The following is a 22,126-nucleotide window of genomic DNA, read 5'->3' on the forward strand; positions in this document are numbered from 1 at the left end:
AACGATCGACAACTACTGCAAATTATTTAATTTGTCAAACAACAGCTAAGTGGATGGCAATTTTTTATTCCACTAACCACTGGCAGTCTCCACCCCGCCAGTTGGCCCGTTCGAGAGAAACCACTTCCCAGGCACTTCCCCCACACTCCAGTGGTGCGTAAGCCATATAGCCCCACCCAGTTTGCCGCCGACTACCAATCCGGCCAATTTCCATTTTCAATTCCCCGTTTGCCGGTGAGCCAATCCGTTTTATTGTCAACTGCTCTTAGCTGCTAACTATTTGCACTTTCAATTCCACAACTCTTGACAGCCGAAGCCCATACCTGAACGCACCCGCAACTAGAGACTGGAGATCGGAGATCTCTGGGGGACAGCCTTTAGGTGCAGCTATATATGTGGTGCCTAGTGCCTTGGCACACATTTCTGTCTCTGATTCAATTTTCGAACAAATATAGCCATATGAATGGTTATAGCTTCCGACAACTGGAACGCTGACACGATCCGGCCCGTAGGTCTAATTGAAGCTATTAATTGTTGTGGCTCGTACTGGCACTTGCACCACCGATGGTGCCACCACCATTGTGCTGTCATGCAGCTGAAAATGTGGTGCGTAGTGCGTGGTGCTGAGTGCGTGGTGCTGGAGCCAAAGAAAATGTTAATTTTGGCAGCAAAAAAATGAAAAACCCCACGGGGCAAACACCAGAAAGCGATCCACTAGCACCTCCGGCGGGTCTCATACACTTTGGAAAATACTTTACTTTATTTACTTTTTAGAGGAGTTTAGGACTTTCCATATTTCTAAATATTTCCCCAAGTGTCCTATTGCCTCTGTCTCCAGTTTCAACTCCATTAGGGGAACTAGTTTCGGTTTTTTTGGGGCGTTGAAATCTAATACTTTATACCCAGGCCCAGGCCGGTAAAAACTATCCATGTTTCTCTTGCAGATTGTCGCTTCCCAGACTACGCCAGTCGTGACCAGCATATCGATTATACGCACTACATTTTTTATTATTTTTTATTAAATAAGATTTTAATTGTGAGTGTTGGACTGGACGTTGTAGCCGAAATTCAAACAGTTGAGATATGTACATGGGCAGCCGCCAAACTGGCGCCACAGGTGTCGGTCATCACTGCATTTTGGGGCAATCAGGTAGCGGGTTTTCGGTCCAGCTCTGAGGTGGCTATATAAATGGGCCTCCAGTCCCCAATACCCCTCGATGATAGTTTCAGTAACGCCTTTATGAGTTTGTTAGGAGATGATGGGATTAAAGTAATATTTTTAATAAATTTTATATCAAAACTGTGTGTGGTTTTCTGGCTTTGGAAATTAATCATAAGAGTCTGAACCGTTCAAGCCATCGTTTTCAAGCCACCTATTCCCATTACTGTTTCATTCTGACTGTGGCCTGGCCAAGTTGTCAAGTTCGCTGACAGATAAAGTCATTTGACATTTACAGGCATTGGCAACATGGTCCGGACTCCGGACCTGGTCCTCTACAGAGCTAGCTAGATCTAGCCCCACTCCCCCTCAAACAAATACCAAAGCATACAATTTTCAAATTTGTATTAATTTCATATCGGGCGATTGGGCGCATGCCAATATCACTAGATATTGCCTCAAATTGGCTGCAACTTGTTGCCCGGCTTGTAAGCCAAACTGGCCAGAAAGATAAAACGATTTATATGTGTCAGCCGTAGAATTAATTGGACTCTTGCCTCCATTGACAGTTTTCTTGCCATTTTTAATATCTCCGCAGCTAATTGAATTTATGTCTATTATTTGATATATTTTTCAGATCCCGTGAACTCATCAAGTCTGCCATTTTGGACAATGACTTTATGAAGAACCTGGACCTCACCCAGATCCGGGAAATAGTCGACTGCATGTATCCTGTCAAGTATCCAGCCAAGAATCTGATCATCAAGGAGGGCGATGTTGGCAGCATTGTCTATGTTATGGAGGGTGAGTTTTAAATTACTTATTTTCTAATAAAATGTAATATTTAAGGCCTTATTGTAAGGTATCCAAAAAAACGATATTCGTATATCGTAGAATTAAGTTCCAGCCAAAAAGTATGCTACGAAAATATTTGTGGAAATGCCAGTCTTGTAACTTTTGTGTAAAAATGTCATTACAAGCCATGTAACTTGGCTTTTTATGATTTAAAACTACTTTTTTTTTTTAGCTTTTTTTAAAGACTAATAATTATGCAAAAAAGCTATCAAGACCATGAGTCATCGGGTTTTGTATTCTTGCAGAGCAATTATTAAAAAAAAAGGGGTTTCAAAAGAGCAATAACTCAACATTACGACTTAAAAAAAAACATTTTTAAGACAATAATAACACTTCTGAAAACCTTAATATTTTTATAGTTTTTTGTTGAAATATTTTGTGGCATAAACCAGGAATTTAATGTAACTCTTCCCTAATATTTTTCCCTCAAACTTTTCCCATTTAGATCTCTTTTTTTTCGCAACTCCCCATATGTATGATGCCCCCACCCCAGCCCCCAAAAAGATGTTGCCGATAAACCCATACCTCTTGTGGTAGGTTGGCTGGCTGGTTGGTTGCACGTGTCTTTTGGCCAGATGTGGCATACCACAACGCTCACACCCACGCAGCCCCGAAGAAGAGAAGTTCAGAGTCTCGCCTTGCCGCCAAATGTCAGTGGCTGACTCTCGAGCAATGTTCGAGTTTCCTTTCCAATTCGACTTTTGCGACTGTATTAGAGGTTTTCTTTAGCATTTTCTGCCGAATGGTTTTTTGCACGTTTCTGGGAGTGCTTAGGTCTCTTGACTCCGAGCTTCGTGGCTAATTGTTGTTTTAAATATTTTCTCGAACTGGGCTTGGTTTCGCCCGCATTCTGGTGCGGGGTGCCTGCCTCGGTCTGTGTTGTACCCTTCGTGTTAATTTAGTCAGAGACTTAATTTACGTACTAGTATTAGCATTTTAATTGCAGCTCCGACATCTTCGCGCCAATGTAATAACAATAATAATAATAACAAGAAAGGAAAGCTAACTTCGGGCGGAGCCGAAGTTGATATACCCTTGCAGTTCAGTCGCAGTCCGCTAGGTGGCGCCACGCATCTTATATTATTAAATATATAGCGGATCGTATATAGTCGGCCGATCCTTATGAAATTTGGCATATTGAATTATTTTGCCCAAAGAGTAATCTGTACCAAGTCCCATCTTTCTAACTTAAAAAACACCAAAGTTATGCCAATTTCGACCGTTCTATGACAGCTATAGGATATAGTCGGCCGATCCTTATGAAATTTAGTACATAAGATATTTTGGTCAAATATAACATGTGTGGAAAGTCCCAACCCTCTAACTTAAAAAACACCAAAGTTATGGCATTTCGGATCAATCAGTTATATGGCAGCTATAGGATATAGTCGACCGATCCCGGCCGTTCCGACTTATATACTATCTGCAAAGGAAAGAAGGGTGTGTGCAAAGTTTCAACTCGATAGCTCAAAAACTGAGAGACTAGTTTGCGTAGAAACCGACAGACAGACAGACAGACAGACGGACAGACGGACATGCTCATATCAACTCAGGAGGTGATCCTGATCAAGAATATATATACTTTATAGGGTCGGAGATGTCTCCTTCACTGCGTTGCACACTTTTGACCAAAATTATAATACCCTCTGCAAGGGTATAATAATGATAATCTGGCGGCGGATTATGCATTCCACAAGTGGCAAGATGAAGTGCCAGAGAGGATGCTTCCTCAATCGTGCAACAGAGAGTAGTGTTGCTTCCTTAACCTGAAGCATCCATGTCCGCACTTGAGACCTGCCACTCGATACCACGAACAGATGTCGTAGCATCTGTCTATATCTATATAGACCCCTGTTCCCCTTTCCGAACCCCAAGCAGATGTTTTTGAGAATTTTTTTGCAAGGTTTCGGGTTCATTCGGTTTTAATGACTGTTCCAATGCCCTGTTTCGGAAAATATATTCAATGGAATCCCAGCGAGATAAGGAATCTGTCGAGATTAAAACATATACGATTTATTTCCAACTTTTCCACTGATTAGCTAAGCAGAAAAAAATATAAAAAACCCTGTAGACAGTGTCTCTGAGGTCACTGCACTTGAATATTTATTAATAAATAAAATTATTGTTGCCTCATTGTTCCATTTATAAATTGGAACATTTTTTTTCCACGATAACAGTTGGATTTCTTCCTTTTTCGAATTTTGCGTAGCGAATTGTTTGGCCAAAACCAGTTTACCGGTAGCCCTTCAATGCACTGAGAGAAAGGGGCTAAAAATTATTATATTTTTGTCTTATAAATGAGTTGAAAATAGATATATTTTTCTGGAAAAAGGTAAAAAATATGTAATAATTGTAAATATGTTATTTTTTTAATAAAAGGACACAGAGTAATACTTATATTCTTTCCTTGATTTTTTTTATACAAGCCTACACTGTTAAAAGAGGGTTAAAAAGTACTACATTTTGTTCTTTAAATTTATTAGAAATATTCAAATTTTTCTGAAAAAAGTTTAAAATGTTTAATTTTTTTGTTTTTTAAAGAAATATTTAAAGTATTACTTATATTATTCTCTTGTTGAAATTCTACTACATTATATAATATATTCTGTAATCTAGAATATACTCGTATTCCGAAGTTTTAGCTTGGGTTCGAACCCTGGTCCTAGTCTTTATTCTCATGGTCATACGAAAGAGTTTTTATACCCTTGCAGAGGGTATTATAATTTTGGTCAAAAGTGTGCAACGCAGTGAAGGAGACATCTCCGACCCTATAAAGTATATATATTCTTGATCAGGATCACCTCCTGAGTCGATATAAGCATGTCCGTCTGTCCGTCTGTCTGTTTCTACGCAAACTAGTCTCTCAGTTTTAAAGCTATCGAGTTGAAACTTTGCACACACCCTTCTTTCCTTTGCAGGCAGTATATAAGTCGAAAGGGCCGGGATCGGTCGACTATATCCTATAGCTGTCATAGAACGATCGAAATTGGCATAACTTTGTTTTTTTTTTAAGTTAGAAAGATGGGATTTGGTACAGATTCTATTTTGGGAAAAACAATCTGATTTGTCGAATTTCATAAGGATCGGCCAACTATATCCTATAGCTGTCATATAACTGATTGGTCGGAAATGCTATAACTTCGTTGTTTTTCAAGTTAGAAGGATGGGAGTTTCAATGGATTCCTCTTTTGGCAAAATAATTCGATATGCCAAATTTCATAAGGATCGGCCGACTATATACGATCCGCTATATATCTAATAATATAAGATGCGTGGCGCCACCTAGCGGACTGCAACTCAACTGCAAGGGTATATAAACTTCGGCTCCGCCCGAAGTTAGCTTTCCTTTCTTGTTTTTTCTTCATTTTATTAAGTATACGCAGAGTTTTTATAAAATTTTGTATGAAATAATATAAGACTGTTTTAGTTAAATTGATATTTAAGGGGAATAATATAACTAATACCTTAAAAAATAGTTTTTAAAAATATTACAAAGTATTTCTGATTAAATTCCTCTCAAATATTCTCCCATTTAACTCTCATAAGTAGGCCACAAAAACGAGTTTTCTAGTAAACCCAGTAATTTCAACAACAAACATATGAGTGAGGAGCTATGTATACTATTTGTTTATTATTTCTCTCAGTGTAACGCACTTGTTTTTGCTCAAATCTCTACCTGAACTCTCACTACTCGTGCTCTCTCACCCACAAACAAAACAAAGCATGGCCAGCTGAGCTGCTGGCTGAGCAATCTGGTCGTGTGGGTTTCGGGGCTCTCAGTCCACCACTCTCTATAGCAGTCTCTGTCTATATATATACTCGTATTCCGAAGTCGCTTCCCCGATCTCTTGCCTCTTGGCTCTTGGCCAATTCAATTCATTCCGAGTACTCGTAGCGAGAAAACGTGTGAGGCGCATGCGCGCTCGGCTGTCGCTCGAGATTTCCACCTGGATTTAAGCCTGTAAACTGTTACCTGTAAAAAAAAAAAATAAAGAAAAATATAAACTATAGAGGGCCTTACCGAAGACCTCCATCTCCATCCGATCTACTCCCCCACACTCGATCGTTTTTACGGTTTTTTTTTTAGTTCGGTTTTGCATATTGCCCTCGCACGCTCCGGCGGGCACTCGCGGCGGAAAACAAATACGATTTCGGAAAGGAGAACCCTCGGAAGAAATAATAATACCCCAGTCCACATACCGGACAATTACAATGGCTCAGGCCTCGAGGCATAAACACATTATTGCCTCTGAGCTATTTCTAACAAAGTTCTGAAATAAAAAAATAAACAAATTCCCATGTGTTCTGTAATTAAGTTTCAAGAAGATTTTGTAAAGTCTTCCGAACCTCAAACCAGATTAAATGAAAAGTGAAAGTGAGTGTTTTTAAACGATGGTATTACGCTGGAAAGAAAAATAAAACTAAACTAAAACGCCCACAGAGACACAACAAGGCCTGTGAAGAGAATAATACGAGAACGGGGACTTGGATATTGCTCTTTTTATTCGAATTGAACAGAAAAGATCACTTGAAGAATTCCGGTTTGTGGTTTCCTTTGTAGCTGTTTTGGGTTTTATGGCTGCTGCTGCTCCGTTGATTCGGTCATTGGTCCGACAAAAAAATACAAAAAAATAAAATAAAATAAAAAAATAAAAAATAATGGTGTAGAAATACAGAAATTATAAAAGGTATTTTTTTATTTTTCTACTTCTTCGGACAACTGTATAATGCCAAATGTCACTGCGGCGATTAGGTCGTGCAAGAATGTGAGAAGAATGATATATAATTCGCACTGGAAGAATCTGATACGGAAGACACTTGACGAAGAATTCAATTAAAATTTAGAAATCGTGTGAAATTCATCCAAATGCCAGAGCCAGAAGCCAGAAGCCAGAAGCCAGTCTCTGGCAGAAAGATGTGTGCTAATGTCATGCCCTGGAACCGGGTCGCCACCTGTTCCTCTGACTTCTCTTCTGTTTCTTAAACTTAAACATAAACTCGGGTTAACTTAGCTGGATGGATAGTTAGCTGGGGAATCAGACCTCAGACCGGTCTCCGGTCTCCGGAACCAAGGGGGCACTCTCACTTTTAAGTAACCCAACAAGTTTTGCATTCAACTCTTGACATGGAGCTCCGCTTGGTTGGCTGGCTGGATGACTGCTTGGGGGATTGAGTAATAGACGAAAAGTGGAAAATAATCACCCGAGGGGGAGGTCACAAGATTGTTGGGAAACTCTGATCTGAATGGCTTGAAATTGTAGTCTTTCAGAAGCGGTTTTTCTAATTGATCTTGGGATGGAAACTCTCTATGGTTTCTTGTTTATGTTTCCCAAAAAGAAACCCCTTTTAATAACCAATTTATTTTATACCCAGAAGCACTTCTTCTCTTTGATTAATCGAAAGTTAATGATGGATTTGTGGTTAACAGGAAATCAGGTGTTATGAAAGCCGGGAAAGACCTACTTGAGTTGGCAACCCAACCCCTTAGATCACTCGCTTAGCTCGTTTGTCGGCTCTGTCTTTGAATCTAATTATACAATCTTGGCAAAAAAAACCTCACAGAACAAAGAGAACAAGATCTGCGAAATCGATCTTGCTTGACTACAATCTATAACCAATATCCCCATTTTTTTGTAAAGGGGCTTAGACCTCTCTGCTTTCTATATTGCCATGACTTTCATTAGCATAGCGGCAGGGGCTATAAATATTTATTATGATGTTCGAGTGTCTCGAAATGCGGTCACGTTGTCCGAAAAGACAAGATCGAGTGAGTCAATAGCAGTGGCATTTTTATTCGCCATGCCTTCAAAAAAATAATAAAAAAGGGCGGAGAGCAGTGTGGGTTTAATTACGAGCCACCTCGGACCGAATCTGAATCTGAATCTGAATCTGAATCCGAATCCGTTGCCCTTGGCCCAAAAGCCAAAGTCTGTGACTAACTTCGCCAAACTTTAATCGAGGCTCTGCCAAAGTCGCCCTGCTCTGTAAGTCCGTTACCTTCTATAAATAGTAGTTATTTTTATAAATAATAAAAAATACACTGTTAAAAAAATAGAGTAATAAGTATCTCCAACACTTTCTTTCAATAAAATCAGTTATCTTTTCTCTGTGATTTGACATTTTCCAGCGATTAAAACCAAAAAATATCAATAAACTCGCCTGATAAGATATAGATAGATATTTCTCTCTGTGGAATCAGTGGCTATATAGTAGTTTCTGCGAATTCTCTCTGGCGTTTTCCCCTGGGGCTCGTATTGTATTCAAATCGGCAACTCGGACAGACACCGACTGGATGACCTTGCCCAGCCGCACTCGACGTCCATTAAGGCCCCAAGCCAGTCTCCGGGCTTCAGACATTCTGCAATTTCAGTTTCGAATTTGGGGTGTTCAGCTGGGCTTGACGGATTTCCGCATTTTTTTTAAAAAGTAACCAGCCAGCCAGCAACCACCTCGACCTCTGTGACCCGCCTGAACTCCAGTGGGCTGGCCAGAAAAAACACCTTTCAGGCCTAAACTATTGGCCTGCAATCTCTGCCTAGGTTGTTTATTGTTTTTGGTTTTCTGTTTAGGCCTTATCACATTTTTTTTTTGCTTCTCCAAAAAGCCAAGGCACGAGTTTTTCCCTTTTAGAGGCTCACGTTGCGATAAGGTTCCATGATTTATCTCTGCCGCCCTTACATTTCACGCAAATATCTACTATTTTGTGAAAATTATTTGCCATTTACGAGTATTACTCTCTGATTGATGATGTTTTTGGTCTGAAAGTGAGGTGTCTGGTTGTCTGATTGCTCTTCTCTGGTGTTTATTTCACATAATTGTTGTTTGTCGCCAACTAGAGCTCAGTTGTCACGAAGTATTTTTCATTAAAGAATCTCAGTTTATTAAAAGTCTGAGGCGTTGAGAGACGGTCTGTTGGCTTTTATTATTCAACAAATATTTGGTTTAAATGGCATTTTTAGCCAACAGATGTTTTTAGCCAGTAGCTAAATAGACTTTTGTTTGTTTTTCTCAAGTATTTGAGTATTAGAGTCTTGAAGATCTTGAATTTATTCACAAAACTTCCATTAGATCTTCCTCTCTCGTGAGTCATGAATCTCCAGCCTTCTAAGCAAATATTTAACTAATAACCCGGCACACCCCTAATAACTGATTCATAAATCATTCAAGAGCCCGGCTTACAGATTCATTTGCGTCAGTTGGGCCAATCAATTAGCGGAAAGCGATCAGCAATCGATCGGAATTACCAATCCCCGGAGTCTCCAATAAACGGAGTCACGCTCCATTTTCGGGGCCCAGCACCGATGGTCACCGAGTGAGTCTCTAGGTCGCCAGGGCCTACGTCACTTTATTTTTAACACCTTTATTGTTTTGCCTTTTTGGCTTTTGAAATATTGGCCAATTGTCACTTTTCTGTTCATTCACAATTGGCTAATTGGTTGATGATTAAGTTTTGGGGAGAAGTGGAATAAAAACGCCACTCACTCGTTCACACGTTCGTGGAAATTATGGAGAATTTATTAGCAAGTTTAGATAATTGTGGCTAGGAGGGAAGAGTTAAAGAGTTAAAGAAGCTAGAGGCTTAGTCTTTTTATTCCGAAATCAAGTAGCTATCATGTAAGTTGGCTTGTCAAAAGCTGGTAGATCAACTCGGCCATAAACAAAATCATTGAACAAACGTGAGGCAAGTCGCTAAAAAAAATCACAACATGGAAAGTTTACAGCAACAGCAGCAACTGAAACAGAAACAGCAACAAATTGTATTGCTTTTGCAATATAAATACCAAATACAATTCGTTAACCCCTTCTGGCCCAAAACTGAAACCTCAGGCACCGCCTTCCCGCCTGTGACTCGTCAAATATTCCGTGCGCGAAATTTCAAAGCTCGGGTTATGCAAAAGACTTTGAAAACACACAAACAACAAATCAACACACAACAGAAACAAAACAATAAACTAAACTGAAGAGTGTGAAGACAGAAGACAACAGGCAGAAGACTGAAGACTACAGACTGAAGCCCGAAGACAGAAGAGAAAACAAAGCACGTCGCTGCCGCTGGTCAAGTGAAATTTTTCAAAAAAAGCCTCGAAGCCGAGTAAGGAAAAGTCTTTCGTAATGAAAATCAAACACTATCCGGGCAAAGCCGTCGATGCCAGTCTCTCGCTGGAGGGCTCCAGTGCCATGGGTGCCCTCTACGAGGCCAACTGGCTGCAGGCGGCCGCCCAGAGTCCCAGCCCCCAGCCCCCCAGTCTGAGGATCTCCCCCGGGAAGCTCAGCCGGCAGAGCAGCTCGGCGGGCAGCAGCTTCCTGTTGGACGGCATCTCCGCCCTGAGCAAGTACCAGATGACCCTGGAGAACATCCGGAACCTGGAGCAGCAGTCGAGGAACAACAACATCATGAGCACCATCAAGGAGCTTAATGGCTACAGGAAGCCATCCACTCTGCAGCTGGATCAGCACCAGGACTGGGTGACGGAGGATCCAGAACCGATAGAAGATCACTACCAGGAGAAGATTCCAGAGACAGCTCCCCCCAAGGAGGAGTACTCCGCCAAGGATAAGCCCGCCGTGAATCACTATGTCCTGGATCCCACGGAGAGGCCCAGGCCCATCCCGCGTCCCCGCCAACAGTTGTCGGTGAAGCCTCCCTCCCTGCGCCGCTCCCAGACGATGTCCCAGCCACCCAGCTATGCGACTTTGAGATCGCCCTTGAGGCTCCACAACAAAAAGCCCACGGTCAGCAACAGTTCCTCCGCCTATTCCACATTCTCCTCCGCCGCCGAGGACGCCCAGGACCAAGTGGTCATATGCCAACAGCCGCAGAGAGTGATGGTTCCTCCGCCCCGGGAACCTCCCCCGGAGCCACCCAGGCGACCCGGAAAGCCCCTGAGCAGATCCCAGACCACTGTCCAGCGGTATGCCACCATCAGGATGCCCAACCAGTCCCTGTACCGGAGCTACACTCAGAAGGACTCCACGGGAAGGCGGCATAGTCTGGAACAGGCTGTCAAAGGACTCCGCCTGCAGGAGGAGGAGCCCAGGGAGCAGGGTACTGACACTTCCTCCACCAAGCAGCGACAAATCTCACCCGCGGCCAGCAGCAATGGCAGCTCCAAGGATCTCAACGGGGAAGGATTCTGCATTCCCCGACCCCGTCTCATAGTTCCCGTCCACACGTATGCCCGAAGGCGAAGGACGGGGAATCTCAAGGATCAGTCCAGTGGGGCGCAAGAGGAGGAGGAGGAAGCGGAAAAGGGTAAGGATCGGTGGGGAGTAGCTCTGAAGGATCAGGCTCTCAAAAGGGGGTTTCATATTTTTACTTGTTTGTCACTTTACTCTGAAGTCTATTTTGAAAACAAAAACTAGATGGAACTGATTTAATCTTCTAATTTCCGATTTCCTATCAAATATAATCCATAATTTATAAAATAGTTGATAAGAACTAAAGATTAAATATTTAATTTTTTAAATTAAAACAAAACTTTAGAAACATCTCTCTGAAATCTCTATTTCAGATGGCCGCGTTGAAGTCTCCCGCGAGGGCAAGTACCTCTCGACCCTCTCCGGCGCCAAGGTCCTGGGCGAGTTGGCCATCCTGTACAACTGCCAGAGGACGGCGACCATCACCGCCATCACCGAGTGCAACCTGTGGGCCATCGAACGCCAGTGCTTCCAGACCATCATGATGCGAACGGGTCTGATCCGGCAGGCGGAGTACACGGACTTCCTCAAGAGGTGAGTAGCCTGTGGCCTCCGCTGGGAGAGTTATGGGCATTTTGGAATACCAGACACTAGACACTACGAGACTTCCCCATTGCCGATATCGCCAATCGCCGATCGCCAATTTAATGTGCATTTTAATGAGGCTCCCCCCCTAAAGCGATTTGTTTTGGGGAATGTCTGTTTCAGAGGAGATGGTGGTGCTGACTGGTTACTTGCCATTTGGGCGTAATTAATGTTCATTTGCACTTAATTATATCCATTCCGCAGAGCACTTCGTGTTTGGTCATTAAATCGCATTGCTTAAGGATTTCTTTCCCCTGTCGATTTGTGTTTTAAATCGTGCACATATTTTTTTGGTCATTTTTTTTTTTTTCTCACAAATAAGTAAGTTAACTTTCTCCGGCTGCCGGCTGCTGGCTGCTGGCTGCTTCCATCTCTCCAGATTTAACATTATAGCCGTCGTCATCGTCATCGTCATGGTCATGGGCGTCCATATGATGACGTGCAATGAGGCTCAAGCCTCAAACCCAAGCCACAAAACTCGCGCCTCAAAACTCACTTCGGCTAGGCATCAAAACTAAACGCAAAGTGCGGCCAACGAACGCATAGAAATTTTCTTTGGCAACCTGTTTTTGGAGCTCAGCTTCCAGTCCCGCTTCCAGTCCCGGCTTTTCCTTCCTCAACCAGCCATCCCCACCATCTCTCCACTTTGGAGCTGGCCGGCAAAGTAATCGCGTTTAATTGGTCGCCCGTAAAACTGCTAAAAACCATAATCGAGGCCCCCCGACCACGATGCACTCGTTGCCTATTCCAGATTCGAAGAGTAGCGGAAAAAACGAATAGAAAATGAAAGTGCAGGGGCTACCTCTGATGATGATGAAAGAAAGATAAAGATACTCAGGCTGCAGCTGCAATTGCAACTATAGGATTCAAGATACTTATATGCATAAAAAAATACTGACCCCAGGCTAGAGCGGAAGAGGTGGAGCTTTCCACATGTTTTTTTTTTTAATATTTTATTTCATGGGTAGTCTCTAAAAGCTATATCTTGGTCGATATTCAACCGATCCTCAAAAGGAATAGCTTGAAAGATTTGTAGATCGATTTCTCATCAATCTGCATTAAAATCTAACAACCGAATATTTTGTGATTTTTCTTAAAATTTTCCTGGGGCTACCCCTTTGAAAAGTGGGTAGTACCAAAATATGACCAGTTGCGAGGGCTATATCTTGGCCAATAATCATCAGATCCTTGAGAAGAATACCTTAAAAGATTCGTAGGAATATTCCCCGTAATTCTGCATCAAAATCTAGCAGTCGAATATTTTTTAAATTTTTTGTATTTTTTTTCGTGGGCTTCCCTTCGAAAAATGGGGATTACGAGTATGTTACCGCTTGCGAAGGCCATATCTTGGCAAAAACTCATTCGATACTTGTAAGGAATACCTTAAAAGATTCGTAGATCGATTCTCAATATTTTTGCATCAAAATCTGGCAGCACTAAATTTTTTCATATTTTTCTGTTTTTTTCTGGGGCTACCCCTTAAATAGTTGGGATAAGTAGGGGGACCAAAATATGACCCATTGCAAAAGGCATATCATGGGAAGTAGTTATCTTATCCTTAAGCGGAATACCTTAAACGATTCGTAGGATTATTTCCCGTAAATCTGAATCAAAATCTGGCAACCGAATATTTTTCCACTTTTTTCCCCAATTTTATCTGGTAACCCTTTGAAAAACTCTGATAAATATCTTCTTGGGGAGCAATAATTGTTGCTGATGCGTTTAGGAACTTTATTGTTCAGAGATCAAAGATCTAAGATGTGTAATGCAGCCCACATGATGAAAAATGTATACAAAAAGCCATCCACTCGGGGAGGAAGTGGAATGGGTGGAGTTCCAGGTGCAACTCTCGCCGATGACTAGGAGATCGATGTAGGTCAGCAAGAGATTCCCATTACTGCGGAATTCTCTTATCTGGATCGGACCAGAGGCAGCCACTTATTACACCACTTTCTTCTGCTAGAAAGAAAGAAGATTATCTGGAATGAAACTAACAATTTTTTCCGTGGTCTTCCCTCTTATCTTTCCACAGTGTTCCCATCTTCAAAGACCTGGCGGATGACACGCTCATTAAGATCTCCGATGTCTTGGAGGAGACCCACTACCAGCGAGGTGATTATATTGTACGGCAGGGTGCCCGGGGCGATACCTTCTTCATAATATCGAAGGGCAAGGTGCGGGTGACGATCAAGCAGCAGGACACCCAGGAGGAGAAGTTCATACGGATGCTGGGCAAGGGTGATTTCTTCGGCGAGAAGGCACTCCAGGGGTGAGTTTTTATATATAATATTTCTATGAGTTTCAGTAAACTAATCTGTGTGTGTGTGTGATCTTCTAGCGATGATCTCCGGACGGCCAACATTATTTGCGAGTCCCCCGAAGGCGTCAGTTGTCTGGTCATTGATCGCGAGACCTTCAATCAGTTGATTTCGAATCTGGACGAGATCAAGCACCGCTACGACGACGAGGGAGCCATGGAGCGCAGAAAGTAAGCATATAATTGAACGAAAACTGAATCATTATCAAGATTTAGCTGGAAGTCGAATTCAGGGCAAGTTGCCTAACGAAAAAAAAACAATAATATTAGTGGAAATGATAGAAGAAATAGTACAGCGTAGTATCAACCTTCTAACACCACAATTCTCTTTCAGGATCAACGAGGAGTTCCGGGACATAAACCTCACAGATCTTCGGGTCATTGCCACCCTGGGAGTTGGTGGCTTCGGGCGTGTGGAACTGGTCCAAACCAATGGCGACAGTTCCAGGTCATTCGCTCTGAAACAAATGAAAAAGTCACAGATTGTGGAGACACGCCAGCAGCAGCACATCATGTCCGAGAAGGAGATCATGGGCGAGGCCAACTGCCAGTTCATTGTGAAGCTCTTCAAGACCTTCAAGGACAAGAAGTACCTGTACATGCTGATGGAGAGCTGTCTGGGCGGAGAGCTCTGGACGATTTTAAGGGACAAGGGTAACTTTGATGACAGCACCACCCGCTTCTACACGGCCTGTGTGGTGGAGGCCTTCGACTACCTGCACTCCCGGAACATCATCTACCGCGATCTGAAGCCGGAGAATCTGCTCCTCAACGAACGGGGCTATGTGAAGCTGGTGGACTTTGGCTTTGCCAAGAAACTGCAAACGGGCAGGAAGACCTGGACCTTCTGCGGCACTCCGGAGTATGTGGCCCCGGAGGTGATCCTCAATCGGGGACACGACATCAGTGCGGACTACTGGTCACTGGGAGTGCTTATGTTTGAGCTGCTAACAGGTGGGATAACTTACTCAAAGAAATAGCTTCTCAGATCTAATAAATCTTGCACTTTTTTTAGGAACTCCTCCATTTACCGGGTCGGATCCCATGCGTACCTACAACATTATACTTAAGGGCATCGATGCCATAGAGTTCCCCCGGAACATCACCCGTAATGCCAGCAATCTTATCAAGAAGCTCTGCCGCGATAATCCAGCGGAGCGTTTGGGCTACCAGCGTGGGGGAATCAGTGAGATACAGAAGCACAAGTAGGACACTCCATTACAAAGTCATGGAACTTTTACTAATCTAGTTGTCTGAACCCCTTTTCAGATGGTTCGATGGCTTCTACTGGTGGGGCCTGCAGAACTGCACTCTGGAGCCGCCAATCAAGCCGACAGTTAAGAGTGTGGTGGACACCACGAACTTCGATGATTATCCGCCCGATCCAGAGGGACCGCCGCCGGATGATGTCACTGGATGGGACAAGGACTTCTAAAGGGGGGGAATATATTCTAGGGAAGCCTTCGATTCTTTTCCAAGACGATGCTCTCTAAAGGATCAGCTACGCTTCTGCTACGGATCTGAGAAACAAGCTAATGAGGAGAAAGTGATCTTAAGTGCGCCATAAGTACGCCAAAGCCAACAGCAACAGTCAGCAGCTCGCATCTAAAAGCTGCCAAAAAAAAACAAAACAAATAAAAATAAAAATAAAAATAGAAGGGAAGAGACAGGAGTAGCAGTCGCAAGGCCAAGGGCCGCCACCCCAGCACACAATCATCCATCGTCTTAGACCTTAGTGGTATCTTACAGATGATATCCACATGATGTGCAACGCAATGAATTTATTAACGAGTTTATAACTATTATTTTGTAACAAGAGAATGTGTCTAGTTCGTTTGGAATTGATATAAATTGTAAGTAGGTTTTTTTTGACTCTGTACTTCCAGAGGCCTGTTAGCCATGTGCATTGTATAAATTCGATCTATTTGTATCTACTAGTAACCTAATTATAATACATAAATATCATTGTTAATCTATATACATATATGCGAAACTTACGAATCGGGTTGCCTTATAGTCTATAAGTAACACTTTGAAGCAACACCTGACCACGGTCTTCCGTCATACCAACATGCCCTAAAAAATATTTGTTAAAATTCAGAACCCTAGCCTCTCTCTCTTTTATTTTTCATTAGTCTTAGCGATCATGTCTATTATTTTACGAATAATATGCCTTTTTAAATGTCTCTTTTTTTAAGTAAATCAGTTAGAAATTGAATAAACAAATTTATGCGATGAACAATTCTTGAATCTATTCCAATTTCTTTTCAATTTACGTCATTTTTTTAGAGAGATAATACTCAAGTACCTTGCAGTACCAGAGGCAGAGTTCGTTGAGCTGCTTCCAATTGTTTTAAGTGCAAATAGGTAACTACTTGTCACTATTTGTTTTACAAAATGTAAAGATACTCGAACCATATGACCTTATCCAAGGCACTTCCTCCATTTGAGCTTCTCAGCGGCACACGTTTCCACTCAATCGGGGAAAGAGTGCATCCGAAACTATGCAGAAATAGGAAGAAGCGCTGAAATGAAAACGAATTTGGCCAAAAGGTCTATAGTGTGTCTACGTGCCCATGCCGAAGAATTGTCGCCCAGAGAAAGCCGAGAAAAATCTGTCAAACTGCAAGACACTTCAAACGAAAACATTCTGTGCTCGACGTTCGTGCAGATCACTACGGAACATTTAAACTCTAAAAAAAAAAATATTAAAAAAAGGGCTGTGATACAAGTGCTGTAGATTATAATAATTTTGTATATTTATGAAGTGAGAATGTCGGCCATTCTGAGCTGGAAGGTGTTGTTGTGGCTCCTGTTTGGAATCATCAGCCTGTCCCAGAGCCTGCCAAGCTTGGAGAATCAGACGCACGAGGAGGTGAAGCAGCTAATAGGTGAGAAGGATACTCTCCTTATAAAAACATACCTTAATTAATATATATTTTTATTAGCTTGCAGGCAACCAAAAGCCCCAGGACTGTGTCGTGGCCGACAATTACGATATGCCTACAACAAGGATACCGGAAACTGCGAAAGTTTCTACTATACCGGCTGCGCCTCCACTGAAAACAATTTCCTGACCTTCGAAGAGTGCCGCAGGGACTGCATGCAGCGGCTACGTTACTGAGCCACCAAAAAATAAGCCACTATAGTTTTTACTAATGCTTAATATATATATTTATCTTTTATAAATTGTCATGAATTGGATGTGTAATAATTTGGCCTGCCTTCAGGATCTCTTAGTCTTCTTGCCAGACTTTTTATTTCCACTCTTCGATGACTTGCCTCCACAAGAGAAGGTCACAGCTAGGATTAGGGCTAGAAGAATGGCTAATAGGAGGAGTATGCTGTCTAGTGAGTGGTAGACAAAGCCATTCAGTTCTATTCCTGGAGATTGTAGGAGTTTAGCGGCCACTAAGCCGTTCTTTATGACATGTTCCACAGACCAAACAGCCAGTTCCAGAGGCGTTTGTTGTCGTTCATTGAAGATCTTAGAGATCTCCATAGAACGTTCTGAAAAACTAGAATACAATTTTTTATATTAATTATAATATTTTGTAAAACAAATGAGTTGTATACCTAGTGTCACTAAGCTTACTAAAAGCTTTTTGTAGGTTCTCTATCGTAATCTCTTCATAGTCCAGTTTGAGGCCCATTCCGCGATTTTGAACTGAAAAGGCATTTAAAAACTGATCTCCATAGATGGGAGTGACCAGCAAGGGCTTGCCGCAATGGACAGATTCTGTAGTTCCAAGTAATCCTCCATGAGACCAAAATAATTTTACTTTCGGGTGACCTGAGAAAGATTATAGAAATATAATCATTTTAGATTAAAATGTAAACAACCCTAAGCCGGTTTTCTTATTTTAAGAGCAGGTTCTCGACCACTTTTATGTGTTAACCATTTGTTAATAATAAATAGTAATGAGAAACCAGTTTAGGGAATTCTTTCCGAATACTCACATAGGAGAGCTAATTGGGGGGCCCATTTGACAAACAGAAACTTGGAAGCGTCGACTTTGGGGGTTTCGTCAGCCTCCCATTTCCAAATCACTTTCAAGTCCTGCTCAGTGAGGACTCTTATGATGGCTTCCAGTTTGTCCTCGTCTATGCTTGAAGCCCGAACCATGGAACCCCAACTGATGAAAAGGACTCCCTCTGATTCATTTAGGAACTTGGCAATACTCTCTGGAAGCTCTTTTTCCGCCTTCTTGGTAATGTGGACTCCACCCACCTCTACAAACTGGAGGGATTGCGGCCTACTTCCCATCAGGGAGTAGTGCTGGTTCCCAAAAATAAAAGCAGTTTGCTGGCGGGCTACCTCCTCAGTGTCTATTTCCACGCCAAGATGCTTCTTTATCAAGGCATTATCGGCTGCATTGGAATGGTATTTGTAGAGAAGCTTCAGCATCTTGGCCTGAATGAAGTTGACGAGCCGTTCATGCCACTTGAGAGAACCGGCGAAGCCCACAAACTCCGATTGGATGAAGGAAGGTGTATCCGGCAGATCGATGCGATCGTAGTAGTACGGCATCAGAGCGCAAGTACTTAGGCCTATGATCGGCAGCTCCATTAACTTGGCCAAGGCCAGTTGACAGTCCGAGTTGAAGTACTCTGTGAGTAACAGATCATATGGCTTCTTTTTATGCCTTTCAAGTACTGTCTGGACATGACCACTACCGTAGAGTCGTTCACACGTCTCCTGACCTTCTTCGTGGAGAGCCAAGTACTCCCGGAACAGAACATCCAACGATCTGGTGGCTGTATTCTCCGACAGAGGCACCAAATTAATGGTCGTACTCGACTGATCCTCGTCGGCGGCGGTGATGAGTAGCTCCTCGTAGTTGGGCAGCTCCTTGGCCTGGGGATTCTTCACGTATGAGATCACCGTGATCTGGTGACCACGTTTAGCCAACTCATTGAGTATGGGCATCACCACCTTGAAGTGGCTGAAGCCGAAGTGCGGGTAGACGGCCAAAACATTTCCAGCGGTAGCGGAGCGTGGAATCCCCGCTATTAAGCTCATCCAAAAAAGTACAATTATCACCCGGTTGGTCATCCACGACGTCGTCATCGTTTCGTTGTTTTCCACCAAATGAATCGGTTACTTAACTCTACAGATTTCCATTCTCTGATAACCTTATCGTCCATCGTGTATATTGATTGTGTTTGTCCCATTAGTCGTTAATCGAGGGAAGTGTTTGTTGTGGTTTTTGATTGGCGAGTGCAGTTCCCGTGAAATGCACTTGGCAGGCTTCCGCTGGAAAGTTCCAATTGGAACTAATGCCGATATCGATAGCAATATCGATAAAAAAAGAAAATTTAAAATGTATGTATTAAAAATTGTATTTTTGATGCAACATGAATGATAGATTATGTTTTTTATTTAAAAAAGTTGTGTCTTTAACTTAAGTCACTCCATTTTCTTTATTTTTTGAACTATCTTTGTTTTTATTTTCCATTTCTGCCACTTCCGGTTACTTTCTCTTTCCATTTTGAAAAAAATCATAGCCTATTTCAAAGGTTACATTTTCATAGCATACTTATATGGGCAAGTAATTGGTGATGCCACCTAGTTGAATAATAATGAAAGTAGGTGTCGCCACTTAAAACGGGGAAATGAACAGCAATTGTTTTTTGAAAAACAATACCATGATGTTTTAAGACTTTAACGAATAAAATACATTCCTTCATAATGCAATTAAGTCTTAAAATTATTAGATAAAATGAAAAATTTATTAATTTAATAAATTTTTAATCAATAACAGCCCTTTGAGTCACATTACCCTTGATTCCTCTTCATATCCTGTAAAAGAAAAATCAAAATCTGATTATCCTTTCACACACACACTCAACCAAATCTAAATCAAGTCAAGTGTCAAATCAACTTTGAGTCGAATGTCTAAGCTTCGATTTCAAAGAGCCTCAAGATATCAAAACTGGACAATTGAATTGAAATGGCGATTCGGAAACACGCCCCCAAAACAAAACGATAATGGACAGTAGTAGGCGTTAATTGAACCGCAAGCGATGTGAAGCGATAATAATGTAATTGCCAGTGGAACTGCAGTGCAGAGGCCTGAATCACCCATGGGACATTCTACAAAGACATGGATACACAGATACTCTGCAGTGTAACTGCAGCAAGGAGGGACAACCTCGCCCCGAGATACAGATACATTTTTCAGCTGCAGCAGCTGGCTGGCTGGGCTGTCTGTCTGTCAAGTGCACTTTGCACTTTGAGCTGCGGTCGCTGGTTATGGTTTTGGATTTTGAATTTGGTCTCTGCCGCTTGTCGCTGGTGTGGATGGGTCCCGGGGTCCTATAATACGGGTCCGGTGGACATGCCCGCAAAGATTAGTGGCGGTAATTTGAAGTGCCTGCCCAGCCTAGCAATGCACTAGGGAAAAAGTATCTATAAAATATGGATTTCCAAAGTCCTCTATATCTTATGCCATAGCTTATAGTTATTAAATAATTTTCTATTAGTTTGCCTTGTTTCAAAGCTAAGTATTTATCCCATTATTTTCAAAGTTATCATAATTTTTCAAGTGTTTTTTGATTTTTGATTGGAAGAAGAGTTTTGAAATGATGGCCCCTCTGGCATTAGCTTGGAATGAGGTCTCTTGATGATGGCTCGTTAGGCGCCTGCAGTACACTCGAGGGTAAAAAAGTGGGGGGAAATTGGGGAACGGAACTATCCGAGATGGGGGAGTGGATGTGGGGCGTGGGCGTTCTATCGACCCACTTCCCAGGCCCTGGCACTGCCGATTGGCTCTTGGAAAACACTCACTCTCACACTCGATAACAGCCAGTTAACGTTAAGTGTTTTCTTGGTAAAGTGTTCTTTTCGTTTTCGATAAAAAAAAGTGTGTAAAAATTAAACAACAGCGAATGCCACAGTCAGAGCAAATTGTATTTCGACAAGCAGGGCAATTAAAAGTGAACATTCCGGGCGATAAGTAGGTGCCCATGGGAATAATTATATTTCTCTGAGGCACAGGAAAAAATGAGGGCTTGCTTTTATTTCTAGTAAAGGAAAGGCTTAATATGAAATGGGATACATTTTTTTCTGTGCACTGTCATTTAGATATTGAGCTCCGATTCCTGGTGGCTGTGAGTGGCTCTGAGCGGTAGTTTCGGTGCGACTTTGACGCCCCCATTATAGGCCCAGATTGCTGATATTTCGTCCATCGGGTTGAGAGCTGTTTTACGGCTTTATTTTAGAATTCTGTGGGGAAATAGTTTGGCTCTCTCTGGAGATTGGGGGCCAAATCAAGGGTCAAGCGAAATACTCATGGGAAACGCCCCATTTGGCACTCCCACTTACTCTAGGCACTTCTGGTCTTGCTTTATCAGGATGCTGGTTTTTTATTTTAATGAATTTTTTGTGCCCTTTTTCGAAGCTCTTAGGCTTTATCTTAGTCCCTAAAGACCTACTAAAGACTAAAACTATTTTTGGATTAATTTTTTGTGTTCTTAGACCCGAGTAGACCATTCCTCCCTCTTTCAAAAGTTCTATTGTTTCGCCACCGAGTGACATCAGACCTCTTCTCCCCCAGACTTCTGGAAAAGTCAATGCTCTTGTGACGCAATTCAGAAAACACGCGCCCCCATTGTCTCCAATTTAATGGTCAGCCATTTGGAGCTAGGACCCTCGCCGCAGGACTTAATTAGAGCGCTGTTTGCACAGATTTCAGCATTTCGCAGTTATGATCCAATTCGCAGAGTTTAAGGACTAACACACGCCCGGGCCACTCATTTGTTTGCCCATTTGTCTGGCTGTTTACTTCGATTGTCGCCTGAGCATCGATGCCTGGGATTAGTAGGCAATCAAAGGACATGGCAGGACATGTGTGCCCAGCGGGCGTCGTTGGCCAGACAGCTGCCAAGGATATTGAGATTGGATGAGGGAGTAGGACCTACTGGGGACCAAGTTAGTGATCCAATTAGGGCTGGACAATGGCCAGTGCACTGCGAAAATATCCCTAAATGCATATTTCATATCCTTTTAT

General features: G+C 42.4%; 3 protein-coding genes across 6 annotated transcripts in view; 2 read left to right on the plus strand and 1 right to left on the minus strand.

The window, feature by feature from the left end:
- LOC6497481 (cGMP-dependent protein kinase, isozyme 2 forms cD4/T1/T3A/T3B) overlaps window positions 1–16,368 on the plus strand; it is a 31,570-nt gene extending 15,202 nt beyond the window's left edge. For 3 of the 4 annotated variants that reach the window (XM_001961954.4, XM_044716580.1, XM_032451777.2), the window contains 7 exons: window positions 1,797–1,963; window positions 11,527–11,746; window positions 13,830–14,066; window positions 14,136–14,285; window positions 14,449–15,068; window positions 15,130–15,319; window positions 15,384–16,368. In XM_001961954.4, the coding sequence (XP_001961990.1) occupies window positions 1,797–1,963; window positions 11,527–11,746; window positions 13,830–14,066; window positions 14,136–14,285; window positions 14,449–15,068; window positions 15,130–15,319; window positions 15,384–15,549 (1,750 nt within the window). In that variant the 3' untranslated portion in view covers window positions 15,550–16,368. Of the gene's footprint in view, window positions 1–1,796; window positions 1,964–5,829; window positions 6,556–9,841; window positions 11,268–11,526; window positions 11,747–13,829; window positions 14,067–14,135; window positions 14,286–14,448; window positions 15,069–15,129; window positions 15,320–15,383 lie in introns of those variants that run through there. The other variant, XM_014906227.3, reaches the window with a different exon arrangement.
- A 134-nt stretch (window positions 16,369–16,502) lies between these two features.
- LOC6497482 (kunitz-type serine protease inhibitor) lies at window positions 16,503–17,313 on the plus strand. The gene is made up of 2 exons (XM_032451778.2): window positions 16,503–17,005; window positions 17,063–17,313. Exons 1-2 carry the CDS (start codon window positions 16,888–16,890, stop codon window positions 17,236–17,238), a joined length of 294 nt encoding a protein of 97 aa, XP_032307669.1. The 5' UTR covers window positions 16,503–16,887; the 3' UTR covers window positions 17,239–17,313.
- LOC6498058 (UDP-glucosyltransferase 2) lies at window positions 17,264–19,353 on the minus strand. The gene is made up of 3 exons (XM_001961952.4): window positions 18,075–19,353; window positions 17,691–17,907; window positions 17,264–17,632 (listed from the first exon to the last, which is right to left on the minus strand). Exons 1-3 carry the CDS (start codon window positions 19,183–19,185, stop codon window positions 17,341–17,343), a joined length of 1,620 nt encoding a protein of 539 aa, XP_001961988.1. The 5' UTR covers window positions 19,186–19,353; the 3' UTR covers window positions 17,264–17,340.
- Window positions 19,354–22,126: the final 2,773 nt, after the last annotated feature.

This window comes from Drosophila ananassae, chromosome 3R, assembly GCF_017639315.1.
Source record: "Drosophila ananassae strain 14024-0371.13 chromosome 3R, ASM1763931v2, whole genome shotgun sequence".
NCBI classification, from domain to species: Eukaryota; Metazoa; Arthropoda; class Insecta; order Diptera; family Drosophilidae; genus Drosophila; species Drosophila ananassae.